The 20,553-nt window shown below is 55.1% G+C and overlaps 1 protein-coding gene across 1 annotated transcript in view; it reads left to right on the top strand.

Moving 5' to 3' along the window:
• The first annotated feature begins 20,397 nt into the window (after positions 1–20,397).
• The window catches only part of EN1 (engrailed homeobox 1), a 4,344-nt gene continuing 4,188 nt past the window's right edge, over positions 20,398–20,553 (top strand). The window contains exon 1 of the mRNA XM_004389687.1: positions 20,398–20,538. Coding sequence (XP_004389744.1) covers positions 20,398–20,538 — 141 coding nt within the window. The remainder of the gene's footprint in view (positions 20,539–20,553) is intronic.

Genomic DNA, 20,553 nt, shown 5'->3' with positions numbered 1-20,553 from the left:
GAAGACCGTGTGATGACAGAGGAGGACATTGGAGAGACGCTGCCACAAGCCGAGGAACACCTGGGGCCACCAGAAGCTGGGAGAGGCAAAGAAGGATTCCCTCCTAGCGCCTCTGGTGGGAACACAGCCCTGCCAACACCTTGAGTCCAGACTAATCTCCAGAACTGGAAGAGAACACTTTTCTGTTGTGCCAAGCCACTCAGTCTGTGGTATTTTGTCACAGCAGCCCCAGGGGACTGAAGACACTGAATCTGGGCCTTAGATGGCTTGTGGCTGCTGAGGCGAGATGTCTTGCTTTTAGACCCTCTCATCTGACAGAGCAAAGAAATACATGTGAGTATACTAATGCATGTGTGTACACAAATCTATAAATATTTCCAAATGTAATCATCTGTATCTATGTTAAGCTAAACATGCTCTTACACTGATGTCTCCACTCTAATCCATTACCACACAGACAGTCTAGCTTCCTCCCTTGTCTATCTGTAAACTCCCACTCCAGCAGTGGGAAGCCTGGCTCCCCATATCGCCATCCGTTCATTTAATTATTCCAGTCCAGTCCACATGTATAGCGGTATCAGAACTGTTAACCTCTACCTCCATAGGAAACAACTGTATCAACTAGAGTACAGTGCTGAGTACAGTTCCTTTAGCCTTCAGCTTGGCTGATTTCCAGTGTTACTTAGTCACACCTTTGCCCCCGCCCTCTTCAGGGAGGTTGTTTCCTACATTTGTATACAGCTAGACGCTCTTGGCACAGTCAGCCTGCCTCCCTGGGCACCCTCCACCCCCACAACCTCCTAAATGATTTTTGAAGTTTAAATTTATTAAGGGTGACTCTTTGTGCTGTGAAGTTCTGTGAGTTTTGACAAATGTCTTATGTCAAATACCACCCCTACAGTATCGCGCAGAACAGCTCCACAGTGTCTACAAATCCCCTGTCCTTCACCTATTCCTCCCTTCTCCCACCCCAAACCCCTGGCAAACCCTGAACTTTTCACCATCTTGACCTGTGCATACCAAGAGACATGAACAAGAATGTCCACAGGAGCAAAAACTAGAAACGAGCTAAATGTCCATAGACAGGAGAATGGATCAATAAACTAGGGTATATTCCAACAAGGAAATCGTATACAGCTGTGAAGGTGACTCCATGCCAGTTACATGCAAGGTGGGTGAATCTTAGAGAACTAATAGTAAGTGAACAAGCCAGTCCCAGGGGACCATGCGATACCATTTTTACGAAGCTCAAATACAAGCTTAACTAAGTGATTATTCTATGATAAAATTATTTTTAAAGGGTAAAGTAATGATGAACACAACATTTTGTAGTGGTTACTCTGGTCAGGAGCCCTGGTGATGCAGTGGTTAAAGCGCTCAGCTGCTAACTGAAAGGTCGGCGGTTTGAGCCCACCAGCCACTCCTCAGGACAAAGATGTGACAATCTGCTTCCATAAAGGCTGCAGACTTGGAAACCCTATGGGGCAGTTCTACTCTGTCCTCTAGGATCGCTATGAGTTGGAATCGGCTCGACGGTGATGGGTTTGGTTCTCCGGTTAGAGATAGGGGAGTGGGACGCGGAAGGAGAAAACAGTATATATATCTTGCATGTGTCAAGTATTATATTGGGATATTTTAATTGGCACCATAATGCCTAATTCGTGGGATTGCTGTGAGGATTAAAGGAGACAGAGTGTGTAAGGTACTTAGTCTCAACAAATGGACAAAATTGTGTTTGTATTTATCACCTCCTCAGAAATCGCTAATCCCTATTGGCCACCTCGGCTCCATGTTTGGGGTCCCTCCCTGAACCCTGAGTTGGACTCAAGACAGCCTTTCTTGTTGGTCTTCTCACTGACGTCTCAAACTCCCCCTTCGACTCACAGACTTGGAGAGTCAAAAGCCGATTGGAGGCCATCTGCTATGACTCCCTGTTTTACGCGAGAGGAAAGCGAGGCCCACAGAGGTCGAACAACTTTCCTGAGATGATCCAGTTCCTTCGCAAAGTTGCTAGGATTAGCTTTTCTTCTGCCACGCTAAGCCCAGGTCTGTTTCCCTGGTGAGAAGGAAAACCTCCCAGTGGTTTAGTGCGTCAGACTGGATGCTGCAGATGCAGCAGAGTTGAGAACAGGTGGAGAGGAATCATAGGAGGGAGCAAGGTGAGAAAGGTGCCCTGAGGACACCCTTCTTTGAGCTGAGCATCTCTGACGGGCTGGCCCACCTGGACAAGGTGATGAGGCACCTGTGCACAGCCTGCGGTAGGTGTAGTACCAGCTAGTGGCCACACGATGTCGCCAGAAGCCAGTATTTGGACATTTTTCCACAAGGCCTTTTTAGCTGTTCGCTGTACCCTTCAATTCTACTTGGCAGAAAGGAAATGTTACTGAAGTTCTGAGCTGCCCTCGAGTCATGCATATGGCTAACAAGAGAGGAAAATGAATGAGCAAATTCTAAAAATATTTTCAGAAAGGACAGGGTTACCTAGTCTAGTGCTGTCCAGTGGAAAAATAATGTGAGCCCTGAATGCAAGCAGAATATGTAATTTTAAATTTTCTAGTAGCTAAATTAAAACAAAATAACCAGAAACAGATTAAAATTTTAATATATTTCATTTAACCCAATATATTCAAAATATTATCATATCAACATGTAGTCGATATAAAAAATGTTTATGAGATATTTTACATCTTTTTTTTTTGTTGGTACTAAGTTTTCAAAATCTGTTATGTGTTTCACACTTACTGCACATTTCGATTCAGACCAGCCATATTTAAAATGTTTAACAGCCAAATGCGAATGGCTACATACTGGGCAGTGCAGAGGCAAAGTCACAAAGAAGCCATTCACATGCAGCGCAGGGATATTGGGACCAAGGAGCATTTAGTCCAAGTGGCAGATGATGTATCAGATAGCACTGGGACAGTCTGGACACTGCCCCACATCCTCTGCCACCTGCTGGACAATGCCTGAACTTCCACCTTCTGCCCGCTTCAGGCTTCAAGTGGTTTAAACCCTAAACGAATGGGACACGCTCCTCTCTCTCATACTCACAGGCTGGAGACCTGGGATCTGAGTTTAAGGAAGGATGAGGGCTAAAATATCCCCCCTCCATACAGACCAGTGAGGACACCAGAAGCGCTTCTTTGACCGAACTAAGACTTGCCACAGCAAAGAGAATCCAAATTCCCTTAGCACCACCCCACACCCCTGCACTCCTACACTCCCACTTCCCCCATCATCTCCCCTGACTCCACACCCGAAGGCTCAGGACAGCCCTCCCATCAAACTGGCCTTCCCCAGGAGATGTGCTGAAGGAAGGCTACCCTTCCGGCTCTCCAAGCCCTGGTCCATCCATCCCTACCGCCAGCCTGGACCCAGCACAGCCCATCCACACTGGGCTGGGCCGTCCCATAGAGACATGTTTGAGAAGCTCCCACTGGGAAGCAATAGGAACCATCTCCACTCTCTTGCCTTTCAAGCTTGAGGAGGATTTTGGTTTGGTAGTTTCTATAAGCCTTTGACCCATCTCCTCTGTGGACTCCTGAGGGGTGGAGATGTGATAACATGTTATTATCTGGAGGAAACGCTGAATGTTTCTGCATCCAGAGCCCTCATGGGTACCAAACAGCGTCAGTGTGGAAACATCTGAAAACATGGAGATCATTTCTCAGTGTTTGGCGGCCCATGGAACCGGAGGAGGGCTCACCAGATTGGAGTATAAGCCCCATTTCCTGAGCATCTGAGCCGCTCAGATGAAAGTATGCTTCTAAAAGAGCAAATTCACCAAAATGATTAAACCAAAAGCTTGGGTAGCCACAACCCCGGCAAACACAGTGGCCAACGTAGAACCACAGATGACAAGCAAAGACTGTGAAAGACCTGAGTACTCTCTCTGGTGGGGAAAAGCATCAAAGAAAGCCAGCCCAAGCTACGGTCCTCAGGGCGGCACCCGACGGCTCAGCCTGTCCCATCTACGGCACTGAAGGTCCCACTTGCCCATCTACGTCCTCTCCCGATTTCTCTCTCTGAAGCCACAACCTGGCCCCCTCTCCTTCTCCTCAGCTCCACCCCACACCCCTGACCAACAACCAGAACCAACCACCGGTTGCCGTCAAGTTGACCACGACTCGTGGTGGCCCCCTGTGTGTCCAAGTACAACTGTGCTCCATAGCGTTTTCAATGGCTGATTTTTTTTTGGAAGTAAATCACCAGGCCTTTCTTCAGAGGCACTTCTGGGTGGATTCGAACTGCCAACCTTTCAGTTAGTAGCCAAGCACTTAACAGTTTGCTCCACCCAGGGACCCTTTAGCTTTTCTCCCTGCAAATGGGAACCTGGTTCCCTCTCCTCCTCAACTCCACCCCACACTCCCTGATCACCAATCAAAGGGAGTCAAAATGGGGAAAAAAAATTAACGATTTCTATGAAATTCCTGGAGAAGGGAGTATTTTCCAGTTAATAGTATCTTCATGAAAGCAAAAAGGCTGACTCCGTAGCTTTTGCTAAAAACTTACCTGCAATCTCAAGGGTGTCCCACTAGGCGATTTACCCGATTTGAACACAAGTCTTCATGACGCTACAAGACTTGGGCTGGAGCTGAGTAAAGACAACAATAAAAACGACAGAAAACACACAAACTTGTTAAAAAGCGACAGAAGTTCTTACCTGTTGCCATCAAGTTGATTCCAATGTAGGACAGAGTAGAACTGTTCCACAGGGTTTCCAAAGAGCAGCTGGTGGATTCGAACTGCTGACCTTTTTGGTTAGCAGCCGAACTCTTAACCAGGGCACCACCAGGACTTCACAAAAGTCATAGATGCGTGTTAATTCTCCAAAGGTTCCCAAAGGACAACTCCCTCTTCTTAAAGGTGATTACTGGGTTACAGCCCCCCAGATAACAAGCCAGGGGTGCATAGGGGACATTACTGTTCTCTGTTCCACTGTTCTGGAATCCTTTCTGTACAATCTAGTGTGGAAACTGTGAGCTTCCCTGTGAGGTTGGGGGTGTGTCCAAGGAAGAATATTTTTGAATTGTAAGACTTGTTAACCCCTAAGACCAGGTTTGGGGACAGGAGGGGGTTTTGTGCGGATTTTCCTCCTATCAAAAGAAAGGGCTAATGGGATGGCCGGGCAGAAGGGGCATTACCCTGGAAATCGGTTGCCGTCCTCACTAACTCGTGGTGTGAGCTTGCACACGGCACACACATCTCTGTGCCTCGGTTTCCCCATCTAGAAAATAGAAACACTCAGACTTTTTGTTAGAAGGAAGAAATAAAAAGCAAAGCATATATTTGGATAGGTAAACATGAAGTGGAAAACTCCAAAATTCCTTTCAGATATGAATGTGTTCTGTGTGTGTGTGTGTGTTTCTGACCTTATAAACCTCCAGGTAAATTTTGACTGTGAAACCTCACAAACCCCAAATCCCCGAACTAACATTGCCACTATTGATAGCATTCCTATTTTAGTGCCTTTTCAAAAGAATTACCTGGGAAGCCACCCATTTCCATACACCACCTAAGAAGTGTTACTTTTTAAAAGTGAGCTGTTTTCAGTTGATGATGTCTAACTTAAATGAAATAAAGCATTCAGTTTTTAAAGCTTAAAGCAGGGAAGAATTTGCTTCTTTTGAATGAAAAATAGATAGTCTTCTAAACTCCTCAAATCGGGAGGGGACATATGGCAGCAAAAAGAGATCCTGGAACCCAATTGGGAAGACAAAAAAAGACGCGGCTGGAGGAGCCTAAATTTGTCCTTATTCTCTGTCACTCACTAAGAGATGAAATTAGGGCAAGTTCAAGGGTGAGGAGTGTCAGAAATGTATCTAGGTGACTATAAAGCCCTAACAGGTCCAGCAATTTCTGGGGTGGAAATTCCACCAAGCCTCCATCGTGAGTCACTGTAATTTGCTGCCCTCAAAGCTTCCCCTGGTTCTGGCAGAAACTGGTGCCCCAAATCTCCCATCCAGCAGTAGCTGGGAAGCATGTTGTTGAGAGGGGCTGGGGAGGAGGGCTGAGTGATTGCAAAATTGCCTTATAAGGAAGCCCTAAGTCCTGGAGCCGGCCTGGTGGTTCCACCAACAGAAGGAACATTAAGATGAGTCTCTGGCTCCTTCTGGTCAAGGGTTCAGAGAAAGAAGAGAGTGAGGAATACGCTGTCACCTGAAGCAGATTTGGAGAACACTCTGCTCTCTAAACGTGAAGAGATCTCCCACACAAAAGCAAGCAGCGAGCTCTTAACAGAGCCACAGAGAAGAGAAGAGTCTGAGATCACAAAGGCCAGATCATGACGTGGACGAGACTGCAGCCACTGGCCAGGCCGTGGAGTCTGCCAAAGGCTCCGAGGAATCCAAGAGCCCTAGAACCCAAGCCAGCTCCCCGCTGAGGGGTTGCCCCCGACTGGGAATAGCCTGGAGCTGGGAGACTGGACCTGGATAGAAAGAGACTGCCGTGGTCCAGCCGTCTTCTAGGGCCAGACTCCCCTCTCTGAAATCCATCCTCCCCACTCACTCCCCAGCCTCTGCTTGAACCCTCTAGTGACCGGGAACTCACTCTTTGTAGTCTATTTCTTCACCTCCATTCAGGACTGCAATTCCGGAGTTTATGGCCATAAACCTCCAAAGGGAAGAAGCTCCCACAGCTTCCTCTGTTCCCAGACTCCTCTGAGCCGCCCCCCCGCAATCTAATTCTTGCATCTTACAGGAGTGCAGGGGGAAGAATGGACAGAAAGTCCAGGCAGAAGGTGATCTCAGGGGCCAGGCCCTACGTCCAGGAGGGAAACAAGTCGTGAACCTGGGTACCAACAGTTCTGTAGCCCTTTGGCTAAACAGCAACTCAAAAGTGACCTTCTCAGGCAGTTCTCAAAAGAGCAGACAATGAAATGGAAACGTCCTCACCCCCAGGCAAACATGCAGAAGAGAGGGTTCTGGGACCCCAAATAACGACTAGAGCTGAGCATAGACTTTGCAGCCCTCATGGTGGTCAGGCAGCCTGGCTAGGCAGATATAACCCTACAACACTGCTTTTTGCTGAGCCCATTCCCTGACAGCCTTACACACACTACCTATCTCATTTCACCTCTCCTCCATTCTGTGGTGCAGATAATAATGTTCCCACTTACAGGTGACGCACCTGAATTTCAGAGTGCACAGGAATAGGCAGGATTAAATCCGGGTTGGCCTCCCCGGTGACGCACTTGTGACCTGGAGTGCCCACCTCACACAGAGCCATTCAGAGCTGGAGCTCAGCCACAGGCAGGGTGGGCATTGCCCGGTTCTCCCAGACAGGCAGTGCATTTGGGCTCAGCGCTGGGCTGTCTGGGGATGCGTTTCCTGGCACATAATTACCACCATCAAGATTATTATTAGCATTAGACATTTACATGACACTTAATAGTTTCAAAGCATCGTGCTGCCTTTAATTAGTTTTTCCCTGAAACATTCCTGTCCACACTTGATAGGCGGGGACTGGCTCAAGGGGAAGAGAGAAATGCTAAAGGCCCACAGAGAAGAGGGGACGGCAGTGCGGAGCCTGTCAGCTTCCACTCTGTCTGGTGACCAAGCCAGGATAACCTCCCCTACCCCCTGCAGATTCTGCACGCCCTCCCCCAGGGCCCTGCTGTGGAGGTAGGTACCTGTGATCACCCGGCGGAGGCGGCGGGAAGGATCAATAGCCTCTTCCTTCGTGTATTTTGGCTCAAGGACCAGGAGGGGAAAATACATTCAATTCCGACTCATGACGACCCCATGTGTGACAGAGTAGAGCTGCTCCAAAAGGCTTACTTGGCTGTAATCTTTAGGGAAGCAGATCACCGGGCCTTTCTTCTGTGGCACCCCTGGGTGGGTTTGAACCACCAACCTTTGGGTTAGTAGCCAAGGGTAAGCCATTTGCACCACTCAGGAACCTTTAAGGACCAGACATCTTTAACCAAAAAAAAAAAAAAAAAAAGCCTGGGTCAAGTTCACATTCAGAACTGCTGACACCCTCAATCTTTTACCAAACCTCTCCATTCCAGGGTTGCGATTCCCAACCTAGGGCAGCGTCTGATAGGAAGGTTTTAGCATCTGACGAACCCAAATCAGGTCTGTTAAGGTAGAGGAGGTGCGCAGGCAAAGGAGCCGCCTCTCCTTGGCCGTGGTGCTTTAGGAGTTGAGCTGTGTCCCCCATCCCCAGAGCACACAGGTGCTACCTGGGAATCATCGGTTAGACTTTCTGCTGCAAAGTCCCTTGCTGGGCTCCTCTGGCTAAAGGAGAAAGGGCCGGGAAGGAGAAATGGGCGGGGGGAGCAAAGGGCAGGGAAGACCGAGGGGGGTGGGGACACAGGACTGTCCCCGGGGCGATCAGCCGTGGGGCGCACTAGCCCCGTCCTCTCTGCACACTGCCCTCCCCAGGAAGCCCAGGCCACCTTACTTCTCTCTGCCAGGGAAGCCTTCTCACCAGGCCCGGGCCAGCCGGGACCAAGCGAAGCCCCTTCTGCGTAGCACTGGGGGACTGGGGACGGCAGGACGTCCAGTCTGCCTGCGGTGACCCGGGGTCAGTGGAGGACGGTGACCTGGTGTCAGTCAGGGACAGGTGGAAGTACGCTTCCCGGTCTGGGATCCCAAAGAACAGATCACTGTTGAAGCTCGGTGCTGTCCTTCCTCCGCACGCTCAGGGCCTTTCCTCCCCACCCCGGTCGCTGCAAGCCTGGGCCCAACCGGCCAGCTTCGCTGTAGCGGGAACGCCAGGCAAGATGACCCACACTCACACGGGCTGCCGGGGCCTGGGGGGGATCGTCCCGCGGGGCGACCGCCCCAGAGCAGTTGGGAAACGCCGCGTACTCGGGTTTTTGCTTCCGGCCTCCCCCACTCGGGACTCCGACCACGCGCGCCACGGCAGGTGCCGCGAGGGGCTGGGGGAGCTCGGGGACACGACGTCCCGGTGGGACGCGAGCGAGATGGTGCCCCAGCAACTCCCTGCACGCCCCAGCCGGGGTCCCCGCCGGCCACCCGAAAACAAGCCTGGAAAAGTCCAGCCTTGGCGATCCTCCCCCGACCCTTCGCAGCTGCGGGCCGCCAGGCCTTGAGGCCCCAGGAGCTCCGGCCTGAGGGGGCCGCCCACCCTAGCGTTTCTGCCCGGAGCAGAGAACCAAGCCCAAGTCCGATGCGAGCCCCTTTGGGGTCACTGCGCTTGCATACGAGCAGAAAGAAAACGGACAATACCAGTCGGGGGAGTCCTTGGCCTCCGTGCTGCTCCCGCCGGGCGCTGTCTGGGCCGCGGAACCGATCCAGCTTTGGGAATCCGGCCTCAGTTCCAGGTCGGGGACCTCGCTCAGCCCGGAGCTCCTTCGGAAGGCCGGGGCAGACGGACACCTGGCGGACCTGGCAGCCGGGCCGCGGGCCCCTGGCGGGAACGCAGCCTGCCCCACGACCTGGGAGCCTGAGGCCTTGAATCCGTGATATGGAGCTTCTAACCTTCCTACCACTTGGGGCTTGCAGGGTACTTGGGTGTCCCCTGAGCGGACTGGTCCCCATCTGGCTCTCTCGGAGCCCAGACAGATTCGGTTCTTCATTTCCCACTTGCCCTTGGGTCAGTGTACTTTTCCCCGTGCCTCAGTTTCCTCCTTGGTAAGTGGGTGAATGCTGTCATCTATACCTCAGTGGATTACAGCGAAGATTACAAGAGCAAACCCGGATGGAGACCTCGGGGAGGCGCCTGACCCTTAGCAAGCGCCCCATCTATCCGGACAGGACCTCCTCCTCGTCTTTGGAGGAGGCAGACTTCTCCCTCACTTTCTCCCCCTCTACTCTGCAGACCGATTGCTCCTTTCATTCAAATGCCAACATTTGGGTGAAATGTAAAAATGTTCTTTAAAATAAATCTGACGTTTCCTATGTCAGCTGGTCTGAGCTGCGCCAGTTGGAGCCAGGGTTCGCCGTCCCAGCGCCTGTGGCTTCGCGGCTGGCTCGGCCAAGTTCCCGCGTCTCGGTCAGCTCTCTGCAGCGCACTCGCCTCTGGCGTCTTTATCTGCGTTTCTGAAATGTGAGTTTCCTTTCGCTTCGTCTGTGAGAGGCCGGGCAGGCGGCGGGGTGCACACGGCCCCTGCTGCTCCACTGCCCTGCCGGGTGGCGGCGTCTACACGGCCACCCTGCTCAGCCCACAGCTCCTGCCCCGGCTCCCCCACGGAGCCGAACCTGCTGCCCAAGCTAGGCTGCGGCCTGGACCTCCCGATTTCCCAGACCAGCCCGCCTTGGCCAGATGGCAGCTGGGTGGGCCTAGGACAGGGAAGCTGGGGCCAGACAGCGCAGCCGGGATCTGGAGCCCGGGGACGCAAAGTCGGGAATTCCACGGGTCGGGTCCGAAGGGTTGAGGAAGTGCGAGTGTCACAGAGGGTGAGTCCTGCAGCGCTGGGGACGCGCGGAGACGCCACCGAGCGGGAAGCGCCAAACCCTAGGCCTCAGCGAGTGGGACTCGGCCTCGCGGGCGCTGGCGACAGTTCCGAGCCGCACCGACCGCCCGGGCGTCAGGGCGAGGCCCCCACGGGGCCCCCTAGCCCTCGGCTAGCGTTCAGGCGTCCTCTCACCGAGGACAAGTGACCCAACTTTCCCATCTGTAAATAGGAACACTAACTCCAGCCCAGTATCCCACGGAGGATTCGCTAAGGGCTGCGATTCACAGCCTCAGAGGAGCGTGCGGCGCCAGAACGGTTCCCAGACTCGCAGAGGGAAAGATCATAAACGCCCCCTCCATCCCGACAGCCAAGGGTCCTGGGTTCAATGTGGCAGCCCCTCTGACTGTCCCAAGCGAAGTGTCCGCCCCCGGGGTTGGGAGGGGGGGCGTGAGGCTCCCGCCAAACTGCCAGAGGAGTCGTCTTTCGGACCCTGAGCCGCCGCCACCCGGAGCTGAGGACCAGCGCAGCGGGGCGGGCAGGCCGGGAGCCGCGGGCCCTGCCCTGCGCCCCGCCCGACTGCTCATTCGGGCGCGGACCGTGCCGGCGACTTCCCCAGGGGCGCGCCCAGCTCGGGCGGGCCGCTTCCGGGCCTTGCGGGGGTGGGGGGAAAGTACCCCACCGCGCCGAGCCGACGCCTGCCTCGAGCTGCGCAACACGCACCCCAAGCGGAGTTACAGGCGCTTCTCTCCGTAACTCGAGCAAAATACGACCCTTCCTCCTTGGTTTCTGTGTTGTACTCATTTCACGGACAGTTCAGAGATAAGTGGCTTGAGGTCTGAGCTGTCCCACGCGGGCCTCAGCGCCTGCCTTTTCTGCTGGCGGGGACACTCTCGACCAGGAGCCTCAGGTCAGCTCCCGTCCAGGGGGCTGAGACCTGCCCGGTGCCTCGGCTTCTCCTCTTGTCCCCTCCAGCCTCGGCCCTTCCTTCCGCGTCTTTCTTTGACCTGCTCACCTCCGCTTGGGCCTGGGTCTTGTCTCCTGAGCGTCCCACACGGGCACCCGTGTGTCCTCACTAGCCCCACGACAGGGGTCCTTCTCGGCAGTGTCCACATTACAAACTGAAGGAGAAAAGTTTTTTTTTTTCTGATTCTTTAAAACAATTTTAAGTATATGGGCAGTTGTCAGAATAAGGCGGACCGAGAATCACGCGACCCCACTCCAGTGAAATCCTCGGACAATTGAGAAGAGAGTAATACAATCGACGTAGTTATACGTAAAATATGCGTGAAGACGGAGGATGTAGACGGCATAGGAAAGAAAGTCCAGGATCTATTAGACGGTAGGCTTGGAAAGACAAGACAGCTCTCTGCACACACTGCTCAGATTCAGTGTGTGTGTGTGGCGGGGGTGTCCAACCGAATCCGACTCCCTCAGTTTACAGAGAAGGAAACTGAGGCCCAGAGAGGACCGGGGTCTAGCCCAAGGCCACACAGCAGGTAACAGACGGAGGGGAGACAGAATCCAGTCCCTGACTCCTACAACAGCGGCCGTATTTGCAATTTTCCAAATAGAAAGGCAACCAGCCTCTCATAAAGTGAGAAAATCCCCAGAAGGGTGACCTTCCTGAAATTCCGTCGTCTCCCCTGCTTTTCCGGCTCAGCGTTCCGAGAAGGTGCTAACTTCAGGGGAGAGCCCCGACCTCCTCCGCTGGGGGCCTAGGGCTCCAACAACCTTTCGCTGGCGAACCCGGGAAGCTCCGCACAGGTGCACTCCCCGAAGGCGCCGACAGGTGGCGCGTTCCCCCCAGGAAAACTGGGAATCGGCCAGCGCCGCCGGGATCCCTCTCGCTGCCCGCCCCACCCGCTAGGGTGCAAGGGGTGCGGTGGGCTGGGTGCCTAGGATTTGCAAAGAACCGACGCGGAAAGCCGGATTCCAGCCGTCCGGCTTGCTGGAGTCGAGGGTCGGGGCGACCTCACGCTGCAGCTTTTCAGGGGCCAAGGAGGGTCAGGCGCAGAGGGCAAGGCTGGGACCGCGTGGCCAGAGAAAACACCTAGACCCCCGGATCTTCCTTAGGGGGCGGCATCTCCCCTCCACAAGTACGTCCACGCAGGGGCTCCTTCCTCGGCCGCCGGCCCAGGACCCACCCTTTCGTCTACTTTTTCTTTTAAATATTGGAAGGGGGTGATAAAAGAAAGGGCGCTTTTTGAACTGTCGGCGAGCTGGGTTTCTGATTCTGCTCATCCACCATTTACTTCTCCAGTATTTGGCCGCTTTGATGGCTAGGGGAGCCCACCCTTAACTCCTTTGCATAACAATTTTGGGGCGGGCGTCCTGGTCTCGGAGGGGAGGGTGGTGCCCAGAATACTCCCCACCCTCAGGACGCTCGCAGGAAGCGACCCCTGCCTTCCTCTCACTGACCCGCGCCCTCCCCACCCTACAATTTACGCCGGGAAGTTCTTCAGGCCCACGGAGGTGAAGAGGAAGGTGCTAACCACCCCCAAGGACAGGGACCTTAAGATTCCCGAAGTGGGACCCAGCAGGAGGGACTGCATTCCTAACCTGAAGAGACCCCGCCTTCCCGCCCGACCCCCACAGGAAGAAGGTGGCCCTTACTCTGGGAGTGAATGGAGTGGGGTTGGAGGCCAGGAAGGTGAAGACCATCCTCCCCTGCGCTCTCACCTGGGACTTAGGTTACAGGACAAAACACGGATGCCCAGGGCTCCCGAGCCTGGTTCGCAGCTTCGAGAGCCGCTGAGGGACTCGGACCTAGGCTCTTCCTTTCTCTGGGTCTCAGCTTCCTTATCTGTAGAGCCACATTTTTGCCTATGCCTCTCTGAGGCCCCTTGGATCTTGACCTTGCCGCGTGTTTCCCGCCCCCCGCCCCCCCATCAGAGGTCCAGCCTTTAAGGTTGCTGAGAGGGCGTTTGGCGGAACACAGACACCCCTTAAACTAGTGGCTTCTTTAATCCGGCCTTAAACAACGGCCTCCCCAGTCCTTGCAGAGTCCAAGGCGGGGATCCAGCAGGTGAGCGGCTGGTATGGGGTCTGAGCCCTAGGGTTTTTGCAACTTCACACAACTCATTTCCAAAGCCTGGATCACAGGCAGAGGCTCTCCCCTTCCCAGCTGGCCTCAAGCGCACACGCAGACACGCACACGCAGACTCCCTGTCCACGGGCACGCAGAGCCCCTGCCCACGAACAAACATGTGCACACAGCGCAACCACGCGAGGATCAGATGGACGCTCAACCGCACACGATTCTTCTGTGCACACTCGGGCACACACGCACTCACACGCACTCAGACGGAGCCTCGCAAGCACAAAGTCACGTACCCTCACGCAGGCGCCAGCCTAACACTCATCCTCCACCCCGCTTTCTGCAGGAGCAGGAGGACGGGGAAGGTGACCGGGAAGCCTCGGTACCGCAGTGACCACCCTTCGCCCCCCCTCCCCACCATCCGATCCAGTCTCAGGAAGGAGGTGGGGACGCGGTGGGGTGGGGGGTGGGGGGACAGATGGGTTCTCGCCCCTTTTCCCCTCTCCACCCCCGGGCTCCGGAGACTTCCATCCCCGCCCCTCCCCGCCCCCCTTTCCGGACGAAACTTTTCCCTTCCACACCTCCCGCCAGCCCCCCGCAGCGCCTCACCCGGAGGCTTTCCCACACCGTCCCCGGGAAGAAGGTCCCGAGGCTGCAGCCCGCAAGGGTGGAAGGGGGCGCCGGCGGGAAGGCGCCAGCGCAGCGAGGACACCGAGAGCTGGGTGTGCAGACTTCTTGCTTTGCTCGGGTCAGGGGGAGCCGAGCTCCGGGACGCCCCCACCCCTATAGGAATCAAGGGAAGGAGGAGGAGGACTTCCCTCTGGGGGAAGCAAAACGAGCACGATTGGGGAGCCGCGGGGGCGTTCCAGTGCAAAGGACTAGGAGACTGTGGCGGTGTTTTGTTTCGTTTTGTTTTTTCCTTCTTTTCTCGCGTTGATTATTTTTTGTCCTCAATTTTGGAGGGGCCTCTGGGGAAGCTTGGACGGAGTGGAGGGGGCAGCAGAAACCGGAGCTGCGCTAGCCCCTGCTCACTGGCTTCCACTCTCTCACCCACCGCGCGCTTGAGGCCAGTCGGTGTGGACTCCGAACGGTGCCGAGTCGGATGGAGGCGGGAGCCACCACTCGGACAGGTGGGGACTGGGGTGGTCGAGGGATCCCCTCGGCCTGGGGGTGCCTGACTCCGGGAACCTTCTTCTTGGAGGAGGGGGAGAGGGGATGAAGTGAAATAAAAGAGAGAAGAAAAATCGAGCGTAGACACGGCATTAACTCCAGATTTTTCTTGAGGAATGTGTGTGTTTGAATATTAGGATTTCAGTTCTGACGTCTGAGTGGGGTTCAGTGTAAGGACAAAAATGGAATATATGATTAAAGTAAAAAAAAGATGTTTATTGGATACGTGTGTAGTCGCCTTGCCTTCGGGATCCCCGCGCAGGCTTTAAAATCCCTGCTTCTAGGGGCCTGGCTGGCTATGTGGCCACAGTCCTGGAGCGGTTTGAGGATACAAAGGTGATAGCGAAGTCTCCCCTTCCAGTAATCCGAGCCGAGGGGCCCAGCTCCTCAACATCTCTGCGCAGCCCGAATGTGGCACATAAACCCGCAAGCAGCGACATGTCCGGTCTCTGCGCCCTGACATCTCCCGCGACCCAGGCCAGCGCGGCGGGCAATCCGCGAGGACTCAAAACGGAAACAAGCGCCGCAGAGTCCTTTCCGAATTTTGTCCACCGGGCGCGATTTGCGGAAATCACCAAAATGTTTCCCCATTTCCCGCAGCCTCAGCTTTTCCAGATTTTAGAGGGGAAAAAAAGCAACAAATTTCTACAACAAAAAGGCCTTTGTTGTGAACTGCCCCCTCCGATAAAAAGGAGAGAGGATCCTGGGAGAAAGTAAGGTGATGGGGGGCATAAATCCGAACACTGGAAATCCTAAAGGTGCCAACCTTCATCAGCAGGCTTTTTCTCCTGCTTTCTAGGAACGCGGACATTTATCCACACAGAAAAAAGAATCCCCCCTCCCAAAGGCGTCCTCTCGGCTGTCTGCAAACAAAGCTGTCGCCCCAATTTCGGGAGTCAACAGAGCATTTTATTTTCCAAGGTTTGCCTCCCACGCACCCCACCCACCTCCGCTTTTTCCCTTCGCCGCCTCCCCCAGCCCCACTCGGAGCTGCGGGCAGAATTGGTCAGGATCCGCAACCAATACCCGACGAATCCCCCCGCACCTACCTCCCACATTATTACCGCCTCCAAATGAAGACCGAAACCCCGAGCGCTAATTGAATTAGTCTATTGAAAGGATGTCAGGTACAATGACGTGGTTCGAGGCCCCACATTTCCCAAGGTCTATAGGCTTTGGGGACCTGCGATGTATAGTCTGACCTTCCGGCTCATAATAATACAGCCTCACTTGTAGCAGAAATTTCCCTGCATTCACTCCCAACAAAACCGCTGGTCACCCAGTCCCCCTAGGAAGGCTGCGCGCTATTGTGTTTGGACAACTCATTCATGTCCCGCTCCACGAGGCCCCACCGCCATCTGATCTACACTCGAAATGCGATTACCACCGTGTGCATGCACCTCGCTTGCACTCTCGGCCCATCGCGCACACGCCCCGCCAGGCTGCGAGGTTTCCTTTCGCAATTCTCCTCCTTGCGCCCATCGTCGGAAGACAGGCGGAAGCATGCGGCACCCCAGCATTTGTCTCTCCCTAAACGAAATCCAAAATTCTGCTGAAACGCAGGCCGGGCTGGCTACATAATTCTCTTCTCTAAGCCCCTCACAGCGAAACTCTCACCGAGACATTTCCGCCTGCCCAGCTGGGGGCTGACTCCAGTCTGTGTGGCTCTCCCACGTACACAAGCAAAAAGGCACAAATACGAGCGCGGGGACCCCACAGTCCCGGGCCACTCTCCGAGATCGCTCACTGATTTTCCCAAGATTGGGAGAGAGGAGAAACAAAGGTACAATTTCTTAGATCTCACTCTGAGCGTGTCCAGAAATACTCCTGGGTCTTCCTGCTATATGACCCCCAAATTTCTCTAGAAGCCCTCCCCAAATACACATAGGCACTATTCCCTTCTGTCAGGCCAGGCGCCTTTTGCTCAGTGGAAACCTCTCGTTAGCCGCAGAGAATCAAAGAAATATGGACTGGGAGAGGGGGCAGTCCTCCTTAATCCCCACCACTGAAGGCCTCCTTCGACCTCCTTCTGCCTTCGCGTGAGGAGAGAGACCACCGAGTTTATTTCCCCCTCGCCAGCATTTAAAGCAAAACAAAGTATTTTTCTTCCTTGTCAGTCTCTCCTTTTTTTCTGATCTGCGTTTGGAAGTAGAACTTGGGGCCCATCTCCGTATTTCCGAGACATGGCCCAGTCCCCTGGCCCTCTTTGGGGCCTCTGGCCAGGCAACTTCACAGCTCCGAAGTGCAAGGCAATGGAAAGACGCGCTGGGCGCTGGGCGATCCTGAAGTTCCATGCCTGTGGTCCAGGAGCAGAGGGCATTTGGAGAAAGGGGCCCCGTTCCACCCTGGGCGGTTTCTCCAATTCTCCCCCCCACACCTGCTTCCTGCCAGCTCACCTCCCAGCCACCCTGGCCTGGCTGTCTATCAGGTTGGAGGAAATTCCCTCATTCCCAAAGGCAGGAAGGAGGCCCCGGAAAGGATGACCACACCAATGTACCCACGCGTGCACACACGTCTCCACAGACACCAACTTCTGTACCCGCGTACTGGCACACGCCCAGCCCTGGGCTCACTCGGAGTCCTCTGGGCTGCTCACGCACCGGTCTGCACCAACATTTGCTCACTCTCAGCCCTCACACACCTCACTCCCAGGCTCGCCAGGCCAGCGACCCGCTCCCAACGAGTTCCCAATAGTATGTTCATTTTCCAGAGCGAGAGGAGGGCGCCGGCACGGGTGGGGGTGGCGCAGCTCCGGCGGCGGCGCGGGGTGCGCAGGGTAGCGACCTGCGCAGGCCGGGCCTGGGGGTGGGGGGCGAGCCAGCCTGCCGAGCGCTGCCTAATCCAGCCGGAGCTCGTGGGCCGCGGGCGCATTTATCATCCCATTACTGTAACAAATCCGGGCTCCACTACATGAAAGGTAAAATGAATTACCGACGTTAAGCCGTCAATAAAGTCATTTCTGTAAATGGTGTCTCCAAAGGGCCGCGGCATTATTCAGCTGGCTTTATCAGCTGGCTGGAAATTACGTGGAGGAGCCGGGCCGCGCGGCGCGCGGGGCGGCTCACTTTGATTAAGCGTCTTGCCAGCACGATGTGACAGAGCTTTTGACCAGGGTTTTATTCACAGGCCTGTGATGAACGCCAAGCTGATCAGGCGGAATGAAGAGTAATTAAAACCTATAAATTATCTTCCGCAGCCCTTCTCGAGGCGTCTCCTGCAGGGGAGATAAGGCGTTGAGGCCCTATTTACGGTTCTGAAAGGAAACGCGGCGCACAAAAGCTACGCAGCTAAATAGGATATTGATAGTGTCCTAATTAGAATTTAATTAAGTACCCACGCTCGCTTGTGGGATAAAGATTTCAATTTTTCGAACTTAAATAAAAATAAAATCCCACCCCTATTTCGGGGATTAGGGGTGGGGGCGCAGGGAGATTTCGGGGAACCCTTGGGTGTGGGACGGTAGAGGACCCGAAAGAGTCCAAAGTGGGGTTGGGGGCGTCTGGGGAGAGGTGGAGAAGACCGCTGCGGGCTTCCAGTCCTCCGCCCAGGTCTAGCTAGAAACGCAGAGAGCCCCGGGAATCTGGGGACCCTCGGCTGCCCCGAAGACACCCCGAGCAATGCTAATTCCTGCCCACCACCAGTTCTTCTTATGAACTTTGACCACTGCGTTGGTTCGCCTCGGTTTATTTTCCTCCTACTCCCCTGTGATTTTTCTGGAAAACGGGAGGGGGGTATTTTGTCTGTCCCAACTAGACAATATCCCCAAAGAGATTCTTCTTCCGCCGTCGCGTTGTGGAAGGCGAGCAGGGCGGGCAGGTCCATGGAGCTGCAAAGATGACATCCCCGCGCAGGCCTTTCTTCCCTCTCGGCACGGCAGGCTCCAGCAGACTGAGGAATGCTAGTCCTGCAAAACCCACTTGGCAGAGGATCCTCGCCGGTGCCCAGCGCCTCGCTTGCCCCCTTCCCCCGCATCCCTGGCTGTGGGAGAATTTTGGGGTGCCTCGACCAGAAAACAAGAGAAAAAGAGCCCAGCGGACAGGAAACTGATGTCAGCGAGCGTGGGAGCAGCTAGAGCCCCGCGGTGTCCGAAAGCTAGGGAAGAACACGCAAGGCCAGAGCTGGAGGCTCTCAGGGAGTGGCCAGCAATTTCAGGAAAATCAGGTACCCCGCAACCGGGGCAAACTCATTATCCAAATCGTCAGCTAGCCCGGGCCAACACCTAGGGAAACAGGGCTTTTATCTGTTTGATTTTACTTTGCAGGGAAACCTAACATGAAACCCAAAAGCCCAGGCCTTGTTCACATCGTCGCCCAGACTCTCCTGGCCCAGGTGCCCTACCGGGACAACTCCACCATGCCAGAGAAGGAACAGGCGCCCGGCGTGGCCGGCGCACGGGCTCGCCCGCGCCCTCTGGGCTGGGCTCAATGGCGCCAGGGCAGCTCGCTGGGGTTGTTCCAGGTTCGGAGCGGGAAGAGCGGGGATGCAGATCCCCAGGGAACGACCTGCAGTGCAGCCAGTCGGCGTCTGGCCGACAAACGCGCGATTCTGGCTAGGCAAGCCGGGCCGCCGGGCTTTGCTGTTTGTGAAAAATAAATTGCGCCTCTGAAAGTAACCAACTCTAGGTCCATTTCACATCACAACCTCCTCTCTCACTCCTCCCCTCCCAACACACACCCACCCACCCACACCCACACACACAGTGACATCAAGCTCTCCACCTTTTAACAGCGAGAATGACCAAAACAGAAAATGAAAGGCCGAGTTTCTCAGGCGTAAGAGCTAAGGCCCTTGCCTCCTGACCCTGCGCCCGGCGCGCACGCACCCATAATCCTGCACTTTCCAACAAGTTGTTTATGGAGTTGCTTCTCTATTTGCCTACACCCCCCCAAATCCACCCCTCCCCCTGTCTCCTCTGCCCACTCCTCGGTCGCGGCCCGAAGGAGGGGGAGGGGCGGCGGCGCGGGCTGGGGAGGGCGGGAGGGACGCGCCGGGGCCCGCGCCCCGGCGCCCCCTCTCCGCCCGCGGCCGCCGCCCCCCGGATTATTTATCCGCAAAGTCCCGCGCTCGCCCATTGGGCCGCGGCCCGGGTGTCAGCGCGAGTCCTGGCTCGCCATTGGCCCCGCACACGTGCGGCCCTGACTCACGTGCTTCCGGTTTGAAGGCAAAAAGTGTGCCTGGGTGATTTTTTTTTCAGGCGAGAGAGTTTGTGCAAAGATCCGAGCTGTCAGAGATTTGAAAAAAAAAAAAAAAAAAAAAGGCAGCCCCGGCGCTGGCGGAGACGCGCTCTCTCTGCAAAAACAGCAAAGGCGATTAAATGCGCTGCCAGCCTCGCGCTCTGGGCACAGCTGAGCGTGACACTCGGGGAAGTCAAACCCTTTCCTACTGCCTAGCACGACTAGGCTAGACTTTAAAGACTATTTTTTCCCTTTAAGAAAAAAAAATTCTTGGAGCTTTTTTCTTTCTTTTTCTTTTCTTTCTTTCTTTTTTTTTTTTTTAATTTATTTTTGGTCGTGGCTCACTCCCCATTTAAAACAAAGCATTGACTCTGGTCGCAGAAAGAAAAAAGAAATTGCCGAGTGTCTCTGTATCTGGATGTCTACAAATTAGAGCGAGGGCGAGACAGCAAGATCTATCTGCTCGATAAGAGCGAGCGATCCAGGGCAGGCGCCGGGGCTTTTTTCCTGCGCCCGCCCCGTGCCTTCGCCGGGGCTTCGCCTGCCGTCTTCCCTCCGCGCACCCCCACGGGCCGCTGGCAAAGTGGGGTGGGGAGTGAGGCGGGGGGGCGGGGGCCGGCGCTGCGGCCGGGGCGGTAGGGCGGCCGAGCATGGAAGAACAGCAGCCGGAACCTAAAAGTCAGCGCGACTCAGGCCTCGGCGCGGCGGCGGCGCCGGCACCCGGCGGCCTCAGCCTGAGCCTCAGCCCCGGCGCCAGCGGCAGCAGCGGCAGCGATGGAGACAGCGTGCCGGTGTCCCCGCAGCCC

Source organism: Trichechus manatus, unplaced genomic scaffold (assembly GCF_000243295.1).
Source record: "Trichechus manatus latirostris isolate Lorelei unplaced genomic scaffold, TriManLat1.0 scaffold00255, whole genome shotgun sequence".
NCBI lineage: Eukaryota > Metazoa > Chordata > Mammalia > Sirenia > Trichechidae > Trichechus > Trichechus manatus.
This window is presented reverse-complemented; position numbering and strand designations above follow the sequence as displayed.